Source organism: Eubalaena glacialis, chromosome 8, assembly GCF_028564815.1.
Source record: "Eubalaena glacialis isolate mEubGla1 chromosome 8, mEubGla1.1.hap2.+ XY, whole genome shotgun sequence".
NCBI classification, from domain to species: Eukaryota; Metazoa; Chordata; class Mammalia; order Artiodactyla; family Balaenidae; genus Eubalaena; species Eubalaena glacialis.
Window position 1 is genome coordinate 96,348,631 of NC_083723.1, and position 23,460 is coordinate 96,372,090.

Below are 23,460 nucleotides of genomic sequence, written 5' to 3' on the forward strand. Positions count from 1 at the left end.
CTAGAGCTAATCAATGAATTTGGTAAAGTTGCGGGATACAAAATTAATGCACAGAAATCTCTTGCATTCCTATACACTAATGATGAAAAATCTGAAAGAGAAATTATGGAAACACTCCCATTTACCATTGCAACAAAAAGAATAAAATACCTAGGAATAAACCTACCTAGGGAGACAAAAGACCTGTATGCAGAAAACTATAAGACACTGATGAAAGAAATTAAAGATGATACCAACAGATGGAGAGATATACCATGTTCTTGGATTGGAAGAATCAATATTGTGAAAATGACTATACTACCCAAAGTAATCTACAGGTTCAATGCAATCCCTATCAAACTTCAATGGCATTTTTTACAGCACTAGAACAAATAATCTTAAAATTTGTATGGAGACACAAAAGACCCCGAATAGCCAAAGGAGTCTTGAGGGAAAAAAACAGAGCTGGAGGAATCAGACTCCCTGACTTCAGACTATACTACAAAGCTACAGTAATCAAGACAATATGGTACTGGCACAAAAACAGAAACATAGATCAATGGAACAAGATAGAAAGCCCAGAGATAAACCCACGCACCTATGGTCAACTAATCTATGACAAAGGAGGCAAAGATATACAATGCAGAAAAGACAGCCTTTTCAATAAGTGGTGCTGGGAAAACTGGACAGCTACATGTAAAAGAATGAAATTAGAACACTCCCTAACACCATACACAAAAATAAACTCAAAATGGAATCGAGACCTAAATGTAAGATCAGACACTATAAAACTCTTAGAGGAAAACATAGGAAGAACACTCTGAGATAAATCACAGCAAGATCTTTTTTGATCCACCTCCTAGAGTAATGGAAATAAAAATAAAAATAAACAAATGGGACCTAGTGAAACTTAAAAGCTTTTGCACAGCAAAGGAAACCATAAACAAGACGAAAAGACAACCCTCACAATGGGAGAAAATATTTGCAAACGAATCAACAGACAAAGGATTAATCTCCCAAATATATAAACAGCTCATGCAGCTCAATATTAAAGAAACAAACAACCCAATCCAAAAATGGGCAGAAGACCTAAATAGACATTTCTCCAAAGAAGACATACAGATGGCCAAGAAGCACATGAAAAGCTGCTCAACATCACTAATTATTAGAGAAATGAAAATCAAAACTACAATGAGGTATCACCTCACACCAGTTAGAATGGGCATCATCAGAAAATCTACAAACAACAAATGCTGGAGAGGGTGTGGAGAAAAGGGAACCCTCTTGCACTGTTGGTGGGAATGTAAATTGATACAGCCACTATGGAGAACAGTATGGAGGTTCTTTAAAAAGCTAAAAATAGAATTACCATATGACCCAGCAATCCCACTACTGGGCATATACCCAGAGAAAACCATAATTCAAAAAGATACATGCACCCTAATGTTCATTGCAGCACTATTTACAATAACCAGGTCATGGAAGCAACCTAAATGCCCATTGACAGACAAATGGATAAAGAAGATGTGGTACATATATACAATGGAATATTACTCAGCCATAGAAAGGAACGAAATTGAGTCATTTGTTGAGAGGTGGATGCATCTAGAGACTGTCATACAGAGTGAAGTAAGTCAGAAAGAGAAAAACAAATATCGTATATTAATGCATGTATGTGGAACCTAGAAAAATGGTACAGATGAACCGGTTTGCAGGGCAGAAGTTGAGACACAGATGTAGAGAACAAACGTATGGACACCAAGCGGGGAAAGTGGCGGGGGGATGGGGGTGGTGGTGGGATGAATTGGGATATTGGGATTGACATGTATACACTGATGTGTATAAAACTGATGATTAATAAGAACCTGCTGTATAAAAAACAAACAACAACAACAAAAAAAAAGAAGAGCAAATTTAGGATCCTACTTTGCATTTAAATTCTCAAATATGTTTAGTTGAATTTATTTGCCAACGGATCTTAAGCACTAGTTTACACATTCAGCCAGAACTAAAATATGTGTGCAAATTATAAAGAGGCTCTTTTCATAGCGGAAAAAAAAAGAATTAAGAGCATCACTTACTTGAAATGTCCCTGAGCAGCTGCAGCACACAAGGGTGTGAAGCCATTTTTATCAGCAGCATTGACTTGGGCTTCTGCATTCAGCAGCAATCTCACACAGTCTATGGATTTTAATAGAAAGCCATTTTAATTCCCCACTTAGAGTCATGATGAACCAAATTCATTACGAGCTGTAGACAAACACTAACCCCAAGGGACCTCTCTCATGCACAGCTCGTCTGACAATTTTTTCAGGGCCGCTGTGAGACTCCACAGACTATTATAAAGGGAAAGCAGCCCCTTTCCCCCAGGATTGTAATACCCCAGACTCACCTAGACATGATTTCTTTCTTTTTTTTTGGCGGGGCCGGGGGAGAGGAGTTGCTGATGAGTGAAAGGACTGTCATGTGTCAGAAAATGTTTTACCAGATTTTCCCATCAGCCAATCCCCAAAAATAATATTACTGGATGGAGAACAAAATCCATTCACCAAATTGATATACCATTCTTTGTATTTAAATAGTTAAATTCTTAATTTATGATGTTTAATTTAATCTTTAAAATGTTTTCATGTTGTGGTCATCTTATACTTAACTCCCTGAATGAAGATCAAGGAGAACCCACACAAAGTCATCAGACTCAGGCAAAAATATCACCTAGACCTCACATTCCACATGTTATTAACTAGACTGAATTTCTTTACATTAGAGAAAATTCCCACAGTACTTTTGAAGAAGTACCCCAAAATACTTTTAAAATAATGAGCTATCATCTTGTAGTTCACCAGAATCTTGCATGTAGTCCACTCGAACACAGTGAAGCTCTGAAAACTTCCAAGGAAGCCACATTATGTGAATTATCCGAGGATCACATGGCTTACATATGCAATACTATTTGACTTTGCGTTTGCCATCGAATCATCTCTTTATCTGCACTACTGTATGTTTTAGTATATTTGACTATAAGATTTGCTTTTTAAGGAACAAGATTAATTCCCCGACTTCATTGATATGTCGTTTATAATTGTACAACCTCTCCGTTCTCTTAAAAAATCCGAATAACTATAAATTGTTCCAACTACAGAACAATTTCAGACCCATGACCTTTCCTAACTACTAAAACTTCCCCTCACTGCAGCATGGGCTAAAGCCCTAAGGCTTTGCTTTCACAGACACCAGCTATTTCTAACAGACAAATTAGAGCTATTTTGTCCTGGCCAAAGCGATAACAGATGGGGGGCTTTATTCGAAAATGTGCTTTACAGTTACTAGACCCCAAATTTCTACAAACCGAATACATTTCATTGTGCATAAAACAGAGATAACTTTTTGCTAGCTGCAGTAAAAGTTTAGATTATTACGGAACTGTCCAATTTGGATTTTTAAAATGCTTATAAAATCTTTAAATCATGTAAAAAAGTTATTTATTCTACCTGAAAGAGAAAATTTGAAACCTAAATTCACCTTTTGCGCATAACAGTGGTTACAGGTGCTTTTGATTCTGCATCCTTTTGCAAGAGGGTGATACAGTGAGGTAAGATGGCACCATCTTACCTGTATGTCCATTCTTAGCAGCAGAATACAAGGCAGAATGGCCATCTTCACAGGAGTAATTAATGTCCAGTCCTTCTTCATTAAGCAGCATTGATAATAAAGTGACATTTCCCTGGGCAGCAGCTTGCTGAAGAAGGGTGGGCCTGCCAGCCAGGGGGGCAGGACCACCACTCATTAGCAAAGGGGTTAGGGAGGGTGACCAGCCTGTGGGTTAAAGTGACCCTAGTTAGAGAGTAGGAGCAAGGTCAAGAGACAGATATTACCCACTCCTTTCTGAATTACACACACACAGACACATGAACATGTACCCCTAGAGGATTATGTGGTTTCTAACATTATCAATCTGTTAATATTTACTTTAGCGTAAATCTGTACTGTTATTTCAATCTTATATCTGCTGCTAGTTAAATTAACATACATGGTGACACATTATTTTTAGTCGTCAGTCTTGCACAGATAAGTGTTAAAGTGGTGACTGGTTTTAGGAAACTAAGAAGGCTGTCTTGATTTGAAAGTTCAAACTCTTCCTCAGGGTTTCAAAACAATTTGAATTTTAAAATTATGTACAGATTTCCTCAATTTTGGGTATCAACTGATAGATATCTTTAGGTATAAGATAGAGATAATTCTAAAAAATTGAAATTTTCCTTTTTCTACAATGTTTCCAAGGTACTTAATTATAAATTTTACATAAACCACTGAAATGGACCAAATACTGTCAAGGAATCTATTTACATTCCTTGAATTCCCTTATTTGGGAAGAAAAATAATGGGCAGCCAACTTCTATTCAGTGTCAAGAGCTAATAGAAGCACAACATATATAGACTATACCAGCACAAATATTCAATACACAATTTTGAAGACTATGTCATCTGGCCATCTTCACATTTTGTACCAAAAACTTTTAATCAGCCAACAAAACAGAACACTCTACCATATAGTTTTAACAAAAGTCATTAAGAGTTATCATAGTTAGAGATTTCTCATCAGTATTTAGCAGCTTTAGAAGAGAATCTGTTAAGTATGTGAAGTCGGCTGCATATAGCATGGAAAATTTTCTGAATTCTTCCTTGATCAAAAGGCTGTAAAAATAGTAAAGTAAAAATGTTTATTTAACATGATATATAGGTATTTAGTGTATTTTAGGCTTAAATACAATTACATTCAAAATAAGTCATTTTTATTTCTTCCTTATGGAGCCCCAAAAACCTGAAAGTTGGTGTGTATATGGGGCATATGTACACATATTCACTCCTGGGGTACACTTTCTACCTCTGTCTGGTAACATTCTCTGTAGTAAGATACAATAGTGGAGCTTTTATATTCCCTGCACCTTGGTAACAGGATAATATTCTAAGTACATGGGTGTTATATTAATATGTAATAAACTCTTATAATTGAATCTTGAATTATTGGCCTTAAATTATTTCACTAAGTATTAAAAAAAAAAGTGCATTATCAAAGTATTTCTCAGTATTTTAAAGATTCTTTGGGGAAAAAAAAAACAAAGCAGTTTCTACAAATGAAACTGCTTATTCAAAACTGGATATTATATCTTCAGAATCAATTATTTGGGTCTCTGAGTAATTTACTGCTTTTACCCTATTAGACTGCAATAACATAAAATTCAATGCTCACAAAAAATAAATATTTATCTAAACTTTACGATATTTTCCCATTGATATTCATTAGCTCTTCTTACAAAAGTAAGATTTTTTACTTCATACTTACAAGAAGGCTCCTCTCTGGTACATTTTACCTTTTGTATTTTCTTAAAAACAAACAAAAAAACAAGCCCACAAAAATTAAATCAGTACTTATTAGAAATAGATGATAAACAGAGAAATTATAAACACCAAGGTATGAAACCTTGACTGCAAAGCAAACACAAAAGCAATTTGAACGCATTGGCACTGTGGTCCTCTGTGGAATAGGAGGGACTGTGGGTCATGCTCAGTCAGTCTGTCTGTCTGTCTCTCTCCCTTTCCTCCCTCCCGACCTTGACCCCAGTCCCCTTTCTCTGTGTCTCCCTCTGTCTGTCTCTCTCAATCCCTCTACCTCACCCCAGGGGTCTCAGTTCTTGATACCCTTTTAAGAACATCAACTGGTATATATTAAATGGTTTGTTATTCTTTTGGGTTTTGTTTCCATTTTTCTTTTTTTAATACAATTCTAGGCTTTGGGGGACAATTAAAAAATAAATATATTTTAACTTTTTTAATGGAAATATTCCATTATGGAGGTAATTTCCTGGGAAACTCCATTTCTAATGTTAAGCTATCTTAAGACAAAATATTTTATTCAAAAATTTTCTCAATCTCTAGACCACTCAAGAGTCTTACAGTTCTGTTATACAAAACTCCAGAGGAATATATATCAGTTTTATTTTATTTTAAATACACTTAGTAATCTTTTAAAAGTGAAAAATGCTTTATAAATACCAAGTATTCTTAAAGTTTAACTACATTTTTTATCTCCACTATCATTTTCAATTTTCCCCAGCACAGGCAAGCTTAAGTTATTATAATAAATCCTGCTATAAAGATGGGAAAAATAAAACTTCACCATGAGACTTTATTGTTCATTTGAAATTCCCGACAATGATAAAAGTGATAATATTTAGTTGACTGGTTAAGTAATGGTTAAGTAATGATAGAACAGACCTGCAGTCATACAGCTACTTTAATGATGTTAGAAAAAGGTCATTCAGCTTTGCAGTATCATGTGCAAACATTAGTAAAAGTGAGCATCTGGCAGAACGTGCAATGATGAAGGGAACAGACAGAACATGCAATGGCAGAGGAGTGGAGAACAGCTTCTGGCATCAGCTTCAGAGTGTGGAGAAGGTTAATCTCATTCATAGCTCAGATCAATCTCGTTTTCTGACGTAGCCTTTAAGCCAATTAAACACGGAGGATAATTTTTTAAATATATGTTTACCTAAGGAAAAAAATCTGAACCAAATTAAATAAAATGTATCAAATAATAATTTTTTTAAAAAACAGAAAAAACATTTGCAAGGGTATGGAAACTCAGTTGCCTGGGGTGATTTCTGGTTTAGGCTTCTGTTCACCTAACAATTAAAATGTGTTCATTTGACACGGTCAGCAGCAGCAAGAAATTCTAATTTGTTTAGAATTTTAAAGGTTATTTAAAAATTTAATATTTGGCTATAAAACTGCTAATCGAGTTAGAGTAATTTACAACATAATTCATTAAAGTGGTATCTTTCGTCATTGCAATTCTCCTCAGTGCTTTAATTTAACCATAATTGTTTATCATACATATAAGCTGACACAGAAACAGATTTTTAGAGTTTGAAAGATCACGGGATCTAGATTTCCAAAGAGGGAGAGGTAGTGAACTGCTATTTGAAAAATTCAACAGGCAAGTTTAACACATCTTTTTGGTTTGGAACTATTATTACTTTTTTGGTTCAGTGCTTTCATTTTTAGATGGAAAAACTCATAGCTCAGAGAGAATTTGCTCTTTAGGGTAATACATAGCAAGGAGCAGAAATGGACTAACGCTGCCTTTTTATACTCAGTCCAGTGCTCTTTTCATCACCGACATTGGAAAACACATCAACCAGGTATTTGATAGACATGCTCTGTCCCCATGTCCTGCTCTTACCAATCACAATGACATGAGTGGCTATTTACAAGATGAATACCCTTCACTGAGCCGATGCTTTGGCGAGGCACATGCTCACCCAGGCACAGGTAGGTCAAGGAGGATGGAGGGTGCTTCCTAGTTGCAGCAGGCACAGCAGCAAAAATAGGGGCATCTAAATGGAAAACAGTCGAAATCCTGTATCTCATTTGGAAAGTTTACGTTGACCTACAACCACGGTTGAGTTATACACCCCAACTATGTAACTGCAATAACATTTCTATCCCCCCAATAGAAGGGATGTTCAGTAAATTCTTGCTGATGACTAACAACTTCCACTGCCTCCATTTTCTCCTAATAAACTATATCTTATAATCAAACGACAAAGAAGCCTGTTACCGCACCAAATGCAATACTGCAGTTCTAAGAATACTTTGGCCAAACTGCAAATTCAGAGAACAGAAAATGAGGAACCAGTTTCACGGATCTTCAGTGACTGCTATTTCTTTGGTTCCACTATTTATCCTCTTTTGCTCTCTAGACACAAGCAAAGGCGTTTTTTCAGAGGAGTTATGGTTCCTTTATCCAAAATCCCACCGTATCCTAGGCAGGGCATTTTAGTGAATAAATAATGGACTAGGAATTCTCTGACTTTAAAGGTTAACTTAAAATCCTGCTGTCAAAAGTTCTTCAGTCACGGATCCTGATTTTAAAGCTTTTCCACGGAAAACAAAGGGCATCTGGAGCTGAACCCTGGAGCACAGTAATGACCAAGGCAACTACTGGCAAAGCATTGGGGTATAAAGCAAAGATGGCTTTGTATTTTTTAAAAAACTGGCAAAATTCATATATCCCAGGAAGTGTTTTCTGTTTTATAGTCTATGCATTTAGGTCAACAGCACTGCCATGTCCCCAAACATTTTTGGAACTTGTGTTTTGCAACTACCTTAAGTCCTTACAGCACATTCTCTGATGCTCCTGAATGGTAGCAAAAATTCCTCTTTTGAGGGTGGATTTAACTTGTGGGAAAGAGCTACCATCATTTTAGGCCATGAGAAAGGGCATCCAGCTCAGTAATACCATTTTAGATTAAAAAAAAACATGGAAGGCTCAATGCCTGGAAAGACATCCCAAAGCAATACCAGAGTCAATTCTAAAGCAAATTTTCAAAAACGCTTTCAGCAACAGTAAATTGAAGCAGTAATATCACCTCTTTTTGTTCATCACTCATGCTGCTCTAAGCTCAATACCATGCTCTTTGTACGTTATGATATTAAATCCTCCTAACAGCCACCCTCCCCAATAGGAGCAGCATAAGCTCCATGCTAAGGATGAGAAAAGTTGCTCAGTTCAAGAAAAATCCCCCAAAACACACAGCTGTAAATGGCAGGGCCTAGATTCCAAGGCAGATCTGACTGACATCAAAGTCCATGCTGTTTCCAATTCCCAATTTTGCCCCTTAAAATATGAATCTAGCCTCTCAAAGAGCTTAATTTCAAGGAGACAGCTTATAATTGGATAAATAACTCCCGTTATACTGCTCTCATTACCTGATAATTAGCAAGTACAGTACTGTTTTTCCTATTCCCATGCTTCTCCCTAAATTTTAAATATAACACAGCTCAAATCTTCCTTTAACTCTTAAAGTTCTCTCTCATTAGAACCAATAGTCTCTACTAACCACTAAGATCCTGGGGTAGAAGAGACCCTGCAAAGTTTCAACAGAACTGTGACACCGTAATATTATTTTAGAGCCACGTTTACTCAGTGAAAGATGAATGCCAATAAAAAGCAATGCTTCCTCTAGCACTATATAACAAAAGGGAAAAATCCGGTTCTTTATCGATTCTTTGTTCAAGAGTCCCAGATTCGGTGACTTCATAAACCACATCTGCAATGGAAACCTTCTCTAATATAGCCCACATGCTATGTTATCCATCTGTGCTCAAGTGTTAGAAGATGACAGCTCTAAATAACTTCTGAAATAAACTAAACTTAGAACAGAGATTTACAAATATACACACTATTTTTGAGGTTAAAAAAAGTAAACACCAAACTGATATTAAAACTTAGGATATACCAATTACAGAACACCTCTAATCAATTTGATAATCCAAGGTTGACTGTAGTGTTAATAACTACTTGAAAGCATTCTTTCAAATGTCATCTCAGAAGGGACAGAACTGAACACATACTGTCTGGCGATGGCTCACTAATAGTGAAGTCTTCTGAGATAGATATTTAGTAAGAAGGACGAGCCCTTCCTCCCATGGAAATGCTTCAGTCTCTCGAAATTAATGGTCTCTGAGTGCTCCAAACCACTACTTTCAGGTTATTTTTAAAAGAAGACAACACTTAGCATAACAAAACCACAATTCATATAGCAAGATGAATCACCATACCCCGGAGCCTTTAGAGAAAAAAAAAAAAAAAAAAAAAGAGAGGAAAAGAAATAGGAAAAAAAAAAGTACCAAATTAAAAAAAAAGTTTCAAGGCAATGTGAAGGAAACAAAGGCAAGTGAGAGGACAGGCCACATTCTTAAAGAGGGTATAACATTCCAATCCCTTTACCTGATGCTGTTACCAGGAGGCTGTCTGAGGCACCTGCTCTACAGGATGAGGCACTAACAGGGTTTATGGAAGAGCGAAAGGCAATGGTGGTGGGAATGACAAGGGAACTTTCTGAACATGCAGGTTGGTTCAGTCCAGGGGTTTCAGCAGGCCAGGCACCCACCTGAGACGTGGCCAGGGCTGAAACGGCACAGCCTGCAGGGGCCACAGTTAAATCTATGGATGGTTTTGGTGGCAGCTGAGGGGAGGAAGACTTAAGGAGATTCTCCTCACTTATTACCCTGTTCCCTTGTGGCAAACTGGAAGGAGGCGAAGCCACAGTTTTGTTATCAACTTTGGCCCCTGTACTGGAGGCCCTGCTGCTATCCATGACAACCTTGAGCTGCGGGTGCGGTGGAGAAGGAGTGTGGGAGAGCCCTGGCTTTTTGGGAGGGATGGGAGGAGGGTTTCCTCTGTCAACTCGTGCGGCACCGGGAGTCTTTAAACTGGTCCGACCGACCGGGGGGTAGGTGCCAACGTCCCCCGCGGGGGGCACTCCAGGTCTCGGGGGCGCTCCCGCTGGAGGGCTCGTAAATCTTGACAGTGCTTGGGTCACAGTATTCCGAGCTAGCTGTTTGGCCACTAGGTTGTCACGACTTGTAGGAGATACATCTCTGGATGGAGGACTTTGGGTGGTGTTTCCGTTTTGGTCTGGGTCATTAGCATTGCCCTGAAATCGAAACCGAGCCGCTTGGATTCGTGGGTTCAGGCCTGGATGCAGAGGCGCGTTGGCACACGGTGAATGTAAACTGTGAGGAGGTGGGGCGGGTGTGTGCCCGGCGGCCGGGGCGGCGGTGCCGGGAAGTGGGGATGCGCTACTGGTTAAATCTGGTGTTGAGCCGCTGCTCGGTCCATTCTCCTCAATTCTGTTTGCGCTTGGAGGTGGGACAGTGGGCAGAGAGGAGCCAGTCAAGTCACCGTGGGAAGGCTGCCTGTCGATACCTGGCCTGACCAAGTCGGCACTGGCACACGCATTCCCCTTCGCATTGGCGGAAACTAGGGGGCTCCCCATGGCAGGCTTTACAGGCACGGTCAAAGGTGACTTCTTTACGGGGTCAGTGCTCTCTATCACTAGGTCTGTCTGGCATGCAACAGATTTTGTCATCGGTCCCTCTGTTCCCACAGATATAGAGACCAAACGTCTATCTTTTGTCTTCCGGGGGAGAGAGAGGCTGGGTTTGCTGTCATTTCCCCTTTTCAGTTGCTCGATCATCTTCTTCATCTTGTCTATCTCCTCTTTGAGGTCAGTGGTGTGTGCTTCTTCTCGGTGCAGCTTGGCACGAAGCTGTTCCCGCTCTGTGTCAAACTCTGAGAGCTGTTTTTCCATCTGAGCTTCCATTTCTGTGCTTCTTCGTTTCTCAGCGGCGAGTTCCTCTTCTAATGCACTCGTCTTTTTCTTCTCCTCTTCCAGTTTGGCCATCACCTCTTCTAGCTTCTGGGCCTCCTCTAGGACTTTGCCCGAGAGCTGCTTGCACTCCTTGACCAACATCAGGACCACGTGCTTGTTCTTGCCTCGCTCCTCCTCCAGGCGGGTGGCCAGCTTCTTGTGCTCTTGCTCAAGGGCTTGGAGCTGAAGCTTTTCCATCTCCAGCTGAAAGAAATGCACAGGACAGCCCTGATTAATAGGCAGAGGATTCTTTCAGCCAAAGAAGTGGAGAGATTTTTATTAATTTTGTAACAGTTACATGGTTTGGGTTAAAGTGCCACATTTCTGAGATGTGTTGTGAGATGACAGATAATATTTTAGAGACTCATTAAAATGAGAAAATAGATGTAAACGGTTTTACAAAAAACATCTAAATTACAGCAACAGAAGAAAAAAATTTAATGTATTAAAGTTAACTGTAGAAATGGAGAACAGTTACCTGATGCTTCAAATCACAACACAGAGTTCAGCAAGGTTTGCTTTGTAAAAACAGAACTCTGTTAGGGAACTTTTTACTTTTTTTTTTTTTTTTTAAGGTTTAATGCCTTAAAATTACTAATCTTTGAGGCACTGTATAATAAAAAGTGCTGAAAACAGAGGACTTCAGTTAATTTCTAAACTCCTATACTTGCTAATCATATTACTTAGTTTTTTGTAAACTTCTTTGAGCTTATGATGGGTTGCTGTAAAAATCATGTAAAATCATATATGAAAGTTCTTTGAACTAATATATAAGAAATATCTTATTAGAAATACAATCAGTATCAGTGAACCCCAAGTCTGACCTCATCTCCTTCAATCCCACTTTGCCCACTTGGCTCCCATGACGCTGGTCTCCCCGGTGTTTCCTGAACATCATCCTGCCTCAGCGTCTCTGATCTTGCTGCTCTCCCTGCCAAGAAATTGCACCACAACCCATCACACAGGGCGCCTGCACTGAGGAGTCTCTGCACTGCACAAGGGTGACCGGCTGCAGGGGTGAGAGGGACCGAAATCCAGCTCTGCCTTCTCACCACGCGTCTGCCCAGGCCTGGGGTTGTATCTGCCTGGAAAGAAGGGCGCGTTTTCCTTTAGGAAAAGGCTCTGTCTGCTCACTGAGCCACAGGTCCCTAGGATTTAGGCTTTCCAAAGCAACATTTGCTTAACTGATCAACATAGAGAAGAAGCTTTTAAAAACTTTTAAACCTCCAGGTGGGGTTTTCTAATATGCACAAAAACACCCAACGGCACAAAAGGGACTCTGCTCAACTGTCACCTTCACAGCGAGGCTGCCCTCACCATCCTGTGGAAGACAACAGTCCTTCCCACCCTTGTACTTATCACTCTTTGGTTAGCACCTGCCTACCTCGACTAGAACAGGACTCCACGAGGGCAGGGACTGTGTCTTCTTTGCTGCTGTGTCCCCAAGACCTAGAACAGTCTCTGGCACACAGTGGTGCTTAATAAATTATTGATTGAATGAATGAAATTAACACAGTTCACAAAGACATCAAACTTCCAAAGGCTGATGGACTTTTTGGATACGAAGGCTTTACAGATTCACTATTCTAACATGTTCGCCCAGGTTTCTCACTTCTCTCCAGGAAACATCTGCCATGAGGTGCTTGTGAGGGATACATCCCAAGCTGGGCTGTAGTAGTCAGGCCGGTCCACATGCCTTACCTTCTCAACTAGAGAAACTTTCCCTTGGTGGTCCACAAAGGGCCTTACAGTTTAAGGTTAAAGTAGATCTACCTGATTAAAGACATGGAAAGGACTCCCCCAACCCCCAGATGTTAAACACAAATATACTCTCAAGAAAGACAGGAATTATTCAAGCCAGTTCCAAGGCATCAGTAACAGAGCAAGGAGATGCTCGCATGATCCATCAATTGAGAATGTGCTCCTGTTCCTCACCATGAAATCCATTACCCCATTCCCCTCAGTCACGCACGAGACCAAAAGCAGAGAACGGCTCACTGCCCAACGAGCAGTCAGAGGTGTTATTCATTTACTTTGGGATTCTTCCTGCTTTGAGGAAGTCGCCGAATAGCAATGCAATGGGTCCTATAAAGAGGTGATCAGGAATACAGATAATTCCCCAAGAATAATTAGAGACAACTGTCCATACACATACACTCTATTCTACTATATGAAATTTGGGGGTGACTTCATAAGTAGATTAGGTAAGATTTGGGAAACAATAGTGCTGTCCTATACTAGATGTATATTTTATTCATCTGGGTGCCTCACAGAAAATTGGACTTATTAATACCTAAAGCACTTTTAACTCTTCTAAATGCATCAAACAATAGGTTGCTATGGAAGGCATACAGAAAATTAGAGCTATAAAGAAAATATTAAATATGTTTTGTATTACCCCCTCCCCTTCCAAATTCTTATAGTAACATAGGAAAAAGCACATATCAGGTCAATTTTCAGCTTATTTTTAAAATATGATTTTCCTAATTTATCTCTGAAGGTGGAAATAAAAGTTTTCTTGTAGAATTTAAGGGCTACCTGCACTTTATAAAACAACTAACTAGAGGCCAAGTTGGCGATTTCCCTGATATCATCCAGTTATTCCATGTCAGGATCCCAGCACTCATTCAGGTCTCCAACTGTCTCAAGTTTTTCCCACCACATCACACATGCTGCCCATGGTATTTCTATACTATGGGTCATCACACTTTATTTTTGAAATAACTTTCATCTTACATTTTAGAATCAAATTAAAGACTTCCAACAGGAGATCAACTCAACTAATCTCAGATATTTATACAGAAAACTATACTCCTATAAAAGCACCCATAATTCTTCTGCATCTTTGTCCTTCCATCATTCATGCCTTATAAATCCTATCTCGGAGGAACATGAGTCTTTTTAATCTCACTATGGATAGCATAGCACAGAGGAAACCACATAACTGATGCACCTACAACACATGGTTCCAAACTCAATTGAGCTCTGAGCCCCAATCATCAATCACTCTACCTAACTCTGTTTAGCCTCCTCTACCATTTACTACGTCAGGGAATATTTAAACCTCTGCTACTCTCCCCAATACTTCACCCAATGACAACTCAAGAAACTCTCAGTCTACCCTAATAGACTCTTTTATCAAGAAAATTCAGACTAACTCACTCCCTCTACATCCTGTCTCACCCCTTAAGCTTTTTTATAGCCACTCCAATCCATATGTCCTTCCCTTCACTCTAAGGGAGAGAGGTTTCCATCTGCTGAAGGTCAGACTTTCTTCAACAATTAACTTCATTACTCCCTGTCACCTCTGACTTGCTCCATCAGTGATCACACTGCTCTTTATAAATATTAAACATCTTCCTCTCTATCAGCTCCTTCCAATCAGTATATAAACATATTCCCGTACTTAAAACATAATTTTTATATTAAAAAAAAATTCCTTGACTATTCTGGCCCAGAGACAAAGTTCTTGTCCTTGAAAGAGTAAGAACTATAGTACTAAGTTCTAATCCCAACTTCTTGGCCGCGTCACTTTGATAAGTTTTCCCTCTAAAGATCAGTTCTGTTTGGTTCTCTTATCTGCACAATAGAGCAATGATAGTCATTACATTATAGGATTAAATGAGGCAAACACATGTAAAGTATTTACCATTGTGCCTGGCACTAAAAAATGTTAAGTTTTCATTTCATAACATAATAACTATTTGTGCTATTTAAAAATGTCAGTTTTACACAGTGTTTTTCCTCTGAAAACACATTTACAGGCAAACAAAGATCTAGAGAGTTGACCATATTAAACATACAGATGATGTTTTTATAAGTTTGATAGCAATTATAATATAACAATACAAAGTACATCAGAGAAAGTTCCACTACCAGTAATGGTGAAACAACTTTTATTAGACTATCTTCTCCTGCAGATAATAATGATAAACATTTGAAAACATATTAAGAAAATAACTATTTGAAGGCTCTGGAGAGCAATAAAAGTGATAAAAATAGGAGAGGAGTACACCTTCCCATTAGGAAGAAGTCAACAGCACTGGATGAGATTTCCCCTTGTACAGCTTTTCAAGTGAGGGCTATTCCCTGTGCTGACAGCTCTGGCAGCAGGAGCTCAAGCAAAAAGCACCCCTTACAGTGGCCTGAGGAGCCAGAGGATGAAACTGGAGCCACTGCAACTAACCTCACCAGCATCACTGGTTAACTCTTGAATTCCACATTCGTAGGAGAGATTCCATACTGAATGACAGAGGTGGCTGCTGAATGGAGAACTGAGCAAATACTTCAGCTATTGCCAACTGCAAAAAGCCAGAGTTAGGAGTATGAATCTAACCAGGTTAACTACTTACTAGAAATACACTCTTCAGAAGATAACAGAATCCACAGTCTCTGTACCACATCATCCATAATGTCTAGTATGCAATAAAAAATTACTGGGCACGCAAAAAACGTATTTTAGGTGATCCACTGTCGAGAGAAATGTACTCAAACAGAAACTGATCTTAAGATGATCTATACTGGAATTAGCAGACAAGAATCTTAAAGCAGCCATTTTCTAAGAAAAATATAGTTGCAGTAACTGAACAGGATAGGAGTCTTAGCATAGAAATGCAAACTAGAAACAAATGGAAAGTCTAGAACTGAAAAGCACAATATCTAAAATGAAAAAAAAAAAAGTTGACTGAATGAGCTTAATAGAAGATTTGAGAGAGGAAAACTTAAAAAGAAAAGAAAAAACAATGAATTTGAAAATAGAGCAAAAGAAAGTATCCAATCTGCGGAACACAGAAAAGAAGGACGGAAAAAGTGAAGAGCACTTCAGTGACCTGTAGGACAATATAAAGTGGTCTAAATTCCACACAACTGGATTTCCAAAGGGTGAAGAAAGAGAGAATGGGGAAGAAAAATATATTAAAAGAAAAAAATGGTCCCAAACTTCAAAAATTTGGTAGAAAACAAACTTACATATCCACGAAGCTCAGAAATCCCAAAACAGGATAAATATAAAGAAAACCATACCTAGGCACATCATAGTAAAACTGATGAAAACAAAGATAAGAAATGATATTGAAAGCAGCCAGAGAAAAAGACACATTACATATAGAGAAACTACAATATAAATGATGGCAGAATTATTATCTCCAAAATATATGAAGCGAGAACTGACAGAAGGGAGAAAGACAAATCTATAACAATTTTCTCTCATAAATAATAACAATTTTCTCTCATCTAGATTAAAAAATCAGCAAGAATACAGTAGCTCCGAATAACACTAAGAAAATCACCTGGTCTAACTGACACTATGGAACAGATTACCCTAGGACTACAGATGATGCAGTCTTTCCAGATGCCCTTGCTGAGCTATTAAAAACCACCAAAAAATTACAAAAGACTAAAATGTTACAGAATATGTGCTCTGACCACAGGAGAATTAAATTGTAAATAAATCACAATAAGATATTAATAATACCCCAAAATTCAAAAATAAAACATAGTTCTAAATAGTACAAAAGTTTAAGAAGAAATCGCAAAGGAAGTTAGAATACATTTTGGGCTGATTGAAAATAAAAAATATCCAAATTTGTGGGATGCAGTGAAAGAGGAGTATTTAAAGGCAGATAAAGCAGAGGATATAGACACACATATCTTTAATTGCTTACATCAGAAGAGTTTTCTCCCAAAGAAGACATACAGATGGCCAATAGGCACATGAAAAGATGCTCATCACCACTAATTAGAGAAATGCAAATCAAAACAACAATGAGGTACCACCTCACACCAGTCAGAATGGATATCATTAAAAAGTCTACAAATAATAAATGCTGAAGAGCGTGTGGAAAAAAGAGAACCCTCCTGCACTGTTGGTGGGGATGTAAATTGGTGCAGCCGATATGGAGAACAGTATGGAGATTCCTCAAAAAACTAAAAAGAGAGTTGCCATATGACCCAGCAATCCCACTCCTCGGCATATACCCAGACAAAACTATATTTTGAAAAGATACATGCACCCCTATGTTCACAGCAGCACTATTTACAATAACTAAGACATGGAAGCAACCTAAATGTCCATCGACAGATGAATAGATAAAGAAGATCCATCGACAGAAGAATAGATAAAGAAGATGTGTGTGGGGGGGTGTGTGTGTGTGTATATATATATATACATACATACATACACACAATGGACTATTACTCAGCCATTAAAAAGAATGAAATAATGCTACTTGCAACAACATGGATGGACCTAGAGATTATCATACTAAGTGAAGTAAGTCAGAAAGAGAAAGATAAATACCATATGATATCACTGACATGTGCAATCTAAAATATGACACAAATGAACCTGTCTACAAAACAAAAACAGACTCACAGATATAGAAAACAGACTTGTGTTTGCTGGGGGTGGGGAAGCAGGTGGGGGTGGAGGACTGGAGTTTGGAATTAGCAGATGCAAACTATTATATACAGGATGGATAAACAACAAGGTCCTACTGTATATCACAGGGAACTATATTCAATATCCTGTGATAAGCCATAATGGAAAAGAATGTATAAATGTATAACTGAGTCACTTTGCTGTACAGAAGAAATTAAACACAACATTGTAAATCAACTATACTTAAATAAAATTTTTTAAAAAACAAGAGTTGTCTCAAATCAATCATCTAAGTGTTACCTTAAGAAGCGAGGAAAAGTTAGGTGAATGAAAGACAAAGTAAAAGGAAAGAAATAACAAAGGTAAAAATCAATGAAATACAAGAGACAAATGATAGAGAAATTAACAAGGCCAAAAGTTGTTTTTCAAATAAAATATCATTAATATTATTAAACATTTAAAGAACAGATTAAGAAATACAGAAAACCACAAATTACAAATAAAAAGAATAAAGGATGGGGTACCACTATGGAATGAATATTAAAAGGATAATAATGAAAACCCTGTGCCAATAAATTCAACAAATCAAATTCCTCTGAAACACACAACTTTCAGAATTGACATAAAATGGAATAAAAGATTGAAATAGCTTTATATCTTTATGAGAAACTGAATTCACAAATAAAAATTTTCCCCTAAAGAAAACCTCTAACTCATATGGATTTACTAGGGACTTCTACCAAACATTAAAGAAAGCCAAACTTATACATGTCCTTTCAGAAAATAAAGAGGGAAATGCTTCCATTTTCCTTTATGAATCCAGGATTACTTTCATATCAAAACCAGTCAAGTATTATTTTAAAATTTACAGAAAAATTATCACTCATGAACACACACACAAAACTCCTTAGCAAAATATAGGCAAACTGAATCCAGAAATATTTAAAAAGAGTAATAAAAGGTGACCCACTGAAGTTCACCTCAGGAATCCAAGTTGGTTTAATATTTGAAAATCAATTAGTGTGATTCATCGTATTAAAAGAATAAAGCGCAAAACCATGACCACAGCAATAGATGCAGATAAACCATTTTGCAAAATTCAAAACTCAATCATGACAAAAACCACTCAACAAAGAACAGAATGAAACCTTAATGAAATAAAGGGCATCTATAACAAAGTACAGCTAACATCATACTTAACCATGAAACAGACTGTTTTCTCCCTAAGTAAAGGAAAAGCCTCTGAAGTCTGCTCTCACTATTTCTGTTGAACATTGTATCGGAGGTTCTAGTCAGCACAATGATGGGGTAAAACAGGAAAAGAGGAAGGCAGGCAATTTGGAAAGGAAAAAGTAAAATGGGTTCTGTTCATAGGTAACATGCTTGTTTACCTACAAAATCATATAAAATATACAAAACAACTGCTAAAACTAATAAGCAAGATTAGCAAGATCACAGGATACAATGTCAACATACAAAAAAGCAATTGAATACCTGTATACTAGCAACAAATGTTTGGCAAAAACTTAATTGTGTTTATAATAGCATCAAATATTTAGAAATAAACCCAACAAAAGACATTTAAGACTACTAAACTAAAAACAGTAAAACACTGCTAAAAGAAACCATGAAGACCTGAAAAAAATGAAGAAAAATACTATAAACATGGGTTGGAAGACTCAATTTTGTTAAAGATGTCAATTCTCAACATATTAAAGGGGCAATGAAACTTCAAGCCCTGAAAACTTTCAGAGAAACCAGCAAACTGATTTTAAATTTTTATGGAAATGCAAATGACCTAGAAGAGCCAAAACAATTTTTATAAAGAATAACAAAGTTGAAAGACTTGTGGTTTGTACATTTAAGGCTTATTATTTAACTACAGTCATCATTTACCTGAAGTTGTAGTATAGAGGTAAAACTAATCCATGATGAGAAAATCAGAAGAGTGTTCAGTGGCTGCCTGAAGTGGGGGAGAGATTTATGGAGAAGACACTCCAGGAAACTCTCTATGGTAATGGAAACATTTTCTATCTTGTAAGGGGTACAGCTTACACAAGTATATGCATTTTTAAAACATCAATTTGTGTGCTTAAGATGTAAATTTCACTTTAATGTAAATATCTCTTTAAAAGCTATAAACAATAGTGAATTCCAGGTTTGCATGTTTGCTTTTTATAGTGCTATGGATTAACAATTCTGAAACTACTCTCTGTGTGTTCTAGGCTGGAGTATATGAGTAATATATTGAAGTATAATGGGTTCCAGCTTTCTCAGTGTTGGAGAAGTTAGTTTTAAACAGAGAAAGGACAAGAATGTACCCCCTATGGTTTTGGATTAGAATCAGAGGTGTCAATATAAGTATGAACTCATGGTTTTGTACAGACAGAACTATAGATAAATAAAATATAGATTTGTGTGTATATAAAATATATGTATAAATATGATAATTATATAATTTCCTAGTTTTAGTTTCATTTCTAAACACCATTTTCCATTAAAAAGGAATGCAAGTAACAGCTTCTGGGAGTAAGAGCTAACTAATATCAGGGGTTGGGAAAAGAAAAGTGTACGATGAGCCTGCAAGAAAAAAAATACCTTGCTGTAAGAAAATAAGGGGCTTCCCTGGTGGCGCAGTGGTTGAGAATCTGCCTGCCAATGCAGGGGACACGGGTTCGAGCCCTGGTCTGGGAAGATCCCACATGCCGCGGAGCAACTGGGCCCGTGAGCCACAACTACTGAGCCTGCGCATCTGGAGCTTGTGCTCCGCAACAAGAGAGGTCACGATAGTGAGAGGCCCGCACACCGCGATGAAGCGTGGCCTCCGCTCGCCGCAACTAGAGAAAGCCCTCGCACAGAAACGAAGACCCAACACAGCCAAAAATAAATAAATAAATAAATAAATAAATAAATTTATTTAAAAAAAAGAAAATAAGGAAGTGCTCAAAGGATGATGGGAATATATCAAAAGGAGTAGCTTGAAAGGGCTCTCACTGGCCAAATCTGGGACAATTTTGAGCAGTGATCCAGGGACTGTGGACCTGATGGGTAGGGGTAGGAACAGACACCCCCAACTAAACTGCACACTGCGGAGATTATAAAGGAACCACAGCCTCTTGTGTATAAAGACTACCGATTTCTAGCTGACTCTGTTCTACTATTGTCCAATTTATATCTACTCACAACCACTTCCAAGTAATGGCTGAAGGGGAATTTTGCATGGAGCAGTATTACCAAAGCCTTTTGCAAAAAGCAGCGGATTATGTGGAAGAGCTTAGAAGAACTAACACAACTTCACTGGTAGTGAGGAAGTGGGTGGTTGCCCCAAGAATAGCACCCAGACTGGGAGCTCTGAATGAAGGGAGCTCCAAACAACTGTTTTTCCAGAATGAAAGGAAAAGCTCTGTAGGTGGAGCAGAGCAGCAATGTAAAGGCGATCAGTTCTAAATCAAAGTGTAAAAGAGAGAGGCAAGCAATTATGGTCATTTGTAAAATGAGAAAGCAGACTGCATGTCTGTCACAACCACAAAATATTCTTATGACATTTTATTATATTCTTTATTACTCTCTCACGTCTTTTAACACTCACTGCACCCTTGTCCTCTTTTCCACACAGTCACCCTCACCGGCACCTGCCCAATCCTGGTAAACAAATACATAATGATGAGATATATTGAGATTTTCTTCTTTATAGGGGCTGGAGCTACCAGGCAGCAGTTGGGCTCTGTAGTTCTCATCTGCCCCTTCCTCTTTTTTTTTTAACATCTTTATTGGAGTATAATTGCTTTACAATAGTGTGTTAGTTTCTGCTGTATAACAAAGCGAGTCAGCTATACGTATACATATATCCCCATATCCCCTCCCTCTTGCGTCTCCCTCCCACCCTCCCTATCCCACCCCTCTAAAAAAGTGGTTCTCATGAACCTAGGGGCCAGACAAGAATAAAGACGCAGACGTAGAGAATGGACTTGAGGACACGGGGAGGCGGAAGGGTAAGCTGGGACGAAGTACCCCTTCCTCTTGATCTAGTTTCAAAAGAGAGAAGGGAAGCCATGGCAAGTTGTTCTCTCCTCTAAATCCCTGCTCAGAGCTGCAGACCTCAGTCTCCAGCTCCCCTTAATGCTCACTCTGCGGTGCTCCTGGGGAGTCCAAATGCACCTTGAAACGTAATAATGAGTTATACAAAAAAGACTCAGGAAGGAGCTAAAAACAATCATTCATGTACAAAGCATCCTGAACATTCTTCCTAAAAATGTTATTTTAGCTGTTTCTCTACCATGTTATCCTTGAACGAAAATCATGAAAACAATTTAAAATTAAATTATATTTGTATGTTATAACCATTATATAATGAAGTAGAAAACAGTGAATACAAACGGCAAAACAAATTACAATTATTTATAATGGGAAGAAAAAGGCATATGAAATAAACAAAACACATATTTTGATTGCTCTTTTCTCGTCCATTTGTCATTTCTTTGGCTGTCCAGCACCTGAAACTCCTTCCTATGTCAGGAGAGTTCTCCACCTCTGGTTCTCTCCTATAGTAGTTAAATATGGCCAATAGTTGCTTTCCCAGTCTTGTAGCTAAGGAGAGGGCATGGGGCCTAAGGTTGGCCAATCAAATGCACCTGCTCTTAGGCTTCAACTAGGAAATGAGTAACGCAAAGAAGCAGGGCCGGGGGAGGTACCACTCAAGACCCAGAGCAGTGATGGCAGTGGTGCTGTCTGGTGTCAACAAGCTTCCGTATCTAGCTCTCAGAAGAAGGATCAGCCACGGCAGACTAGATCTACGGTGAGCGTTTGTCAGTGATGCTGGCTGGTAAGAGCTTGTCCCCTAGTTCTCCCAGCCGTGCTCTACCATGCTGTAAGCGAACAAATAAATGCCGTTTCTGCTTAACTCAAGAATACTGGATTCACTTGCTCGCAACTACACATTCTGCCTGACGCAGCTACCAGCATGCAACTGACCACATCATACTGAGCGGCCGCCTAGAAGGAGCTCTGTCTAATACACAGAACTACATTTAGTTTTTCCTCTGGTGAAAAACACTGTCCCCTTCTGAATTTCCTAGTTGTTATTTTGGCTTCTTTCTTTTAAAGGCTCTGATCAAATTAAAAGATCTTTCCTATTTCAGGGCTAGAAATTATACTATGTATGAATAAAATGACTGAAAATAAATTAGAAAAGAAGCTGTATTAACAGATGATGCATAAGATAAATAATAAAAACCCAAATAACAAGCACCCTAGGTTACTGGTTCTAAACGGGGGAGTATATTACCAGAGGCAAAGTTCCCCATGATGATTACTCATTAGCTTATTCAAAGTGGCTTGAGGCTCAGGCCATTTGCCAAATTGACTCTTGCCCAAATTTTCCTGGCACACAAATTACCAAACAGTTAACCTTCCTATTAGTAGTCTCAGCAGGAACCAACGCGTGAATGAGCACGAAGTCTCTTCTCCTGCCTTGAGAGGGCAACCAGAGCAGCGTTCGGGCCAAATGTCTTAGAATCACCACAGAGCTATGCCCAGTGTCAGATAATAAATACTTGAATTGTAGATAATGGGAACTTTGCTTTCCCTGACTTTTGCTGTGGCAGTGATTTAAAGACCTGGACTCATTTAAAATAATGGATTTTTGTGTCTTAACGCTTTCAGATTTCTAAAGCTCCAATTTATTCTACATGCAAGAGAACTGAAGATGTTTGGTTAATATATTTACTTTCAAGAGTAAACGTGACAGGTAATTTTGTTGCTAAAATGACTTTGTTGTTCCTGGCCTTATTAGCTGCTCTAATACTTTCTTTATAAATAAAGATTTGGGATAAGAGTGCAAACTGTAACTCTTCTCACATGTTACAATCTACCGTAATAGAA

At 38.2% G+C, this 23,460-nt stretch overlaps 1 protein-coding gene across 3 annotated transcripts in view; it reads right to left on the minus strand.

Annotated features, from left to right (window-relative positions):
- The window catches only part of CTTNBP2 (cortactin binding protein 2), a 154,693-nt gene that overhangs the window by 68,897 nt on the left and 62,336 nt on the right, over positions 1–23,460 (minus strand). For 2 of the 3 annotated variants that reach the window (XM_061198674.1, XM_061198675.1), the window contains exons 4-6: positions 9,776–11,405; positions 3,592–3,795; positions 2,061–2,160 (exon numbers count right to left, since the gene is read on the minus strand). In XM_061198674.1, the coding sequence (XP_061054657.1) occupies positions 2,061–2,160; positions 3,592–3,795; positions 9,776–11,405 (1,934 nt within the window). Of the gene's footprint in view, positions 1–2,060; positions 2,161–3,591; positions 3,796–9,775; positions 11,406–23,460 lie in introns of those variants that run through there. The other variant, XM_061198676.1, reaches the window with a different exon arrangement.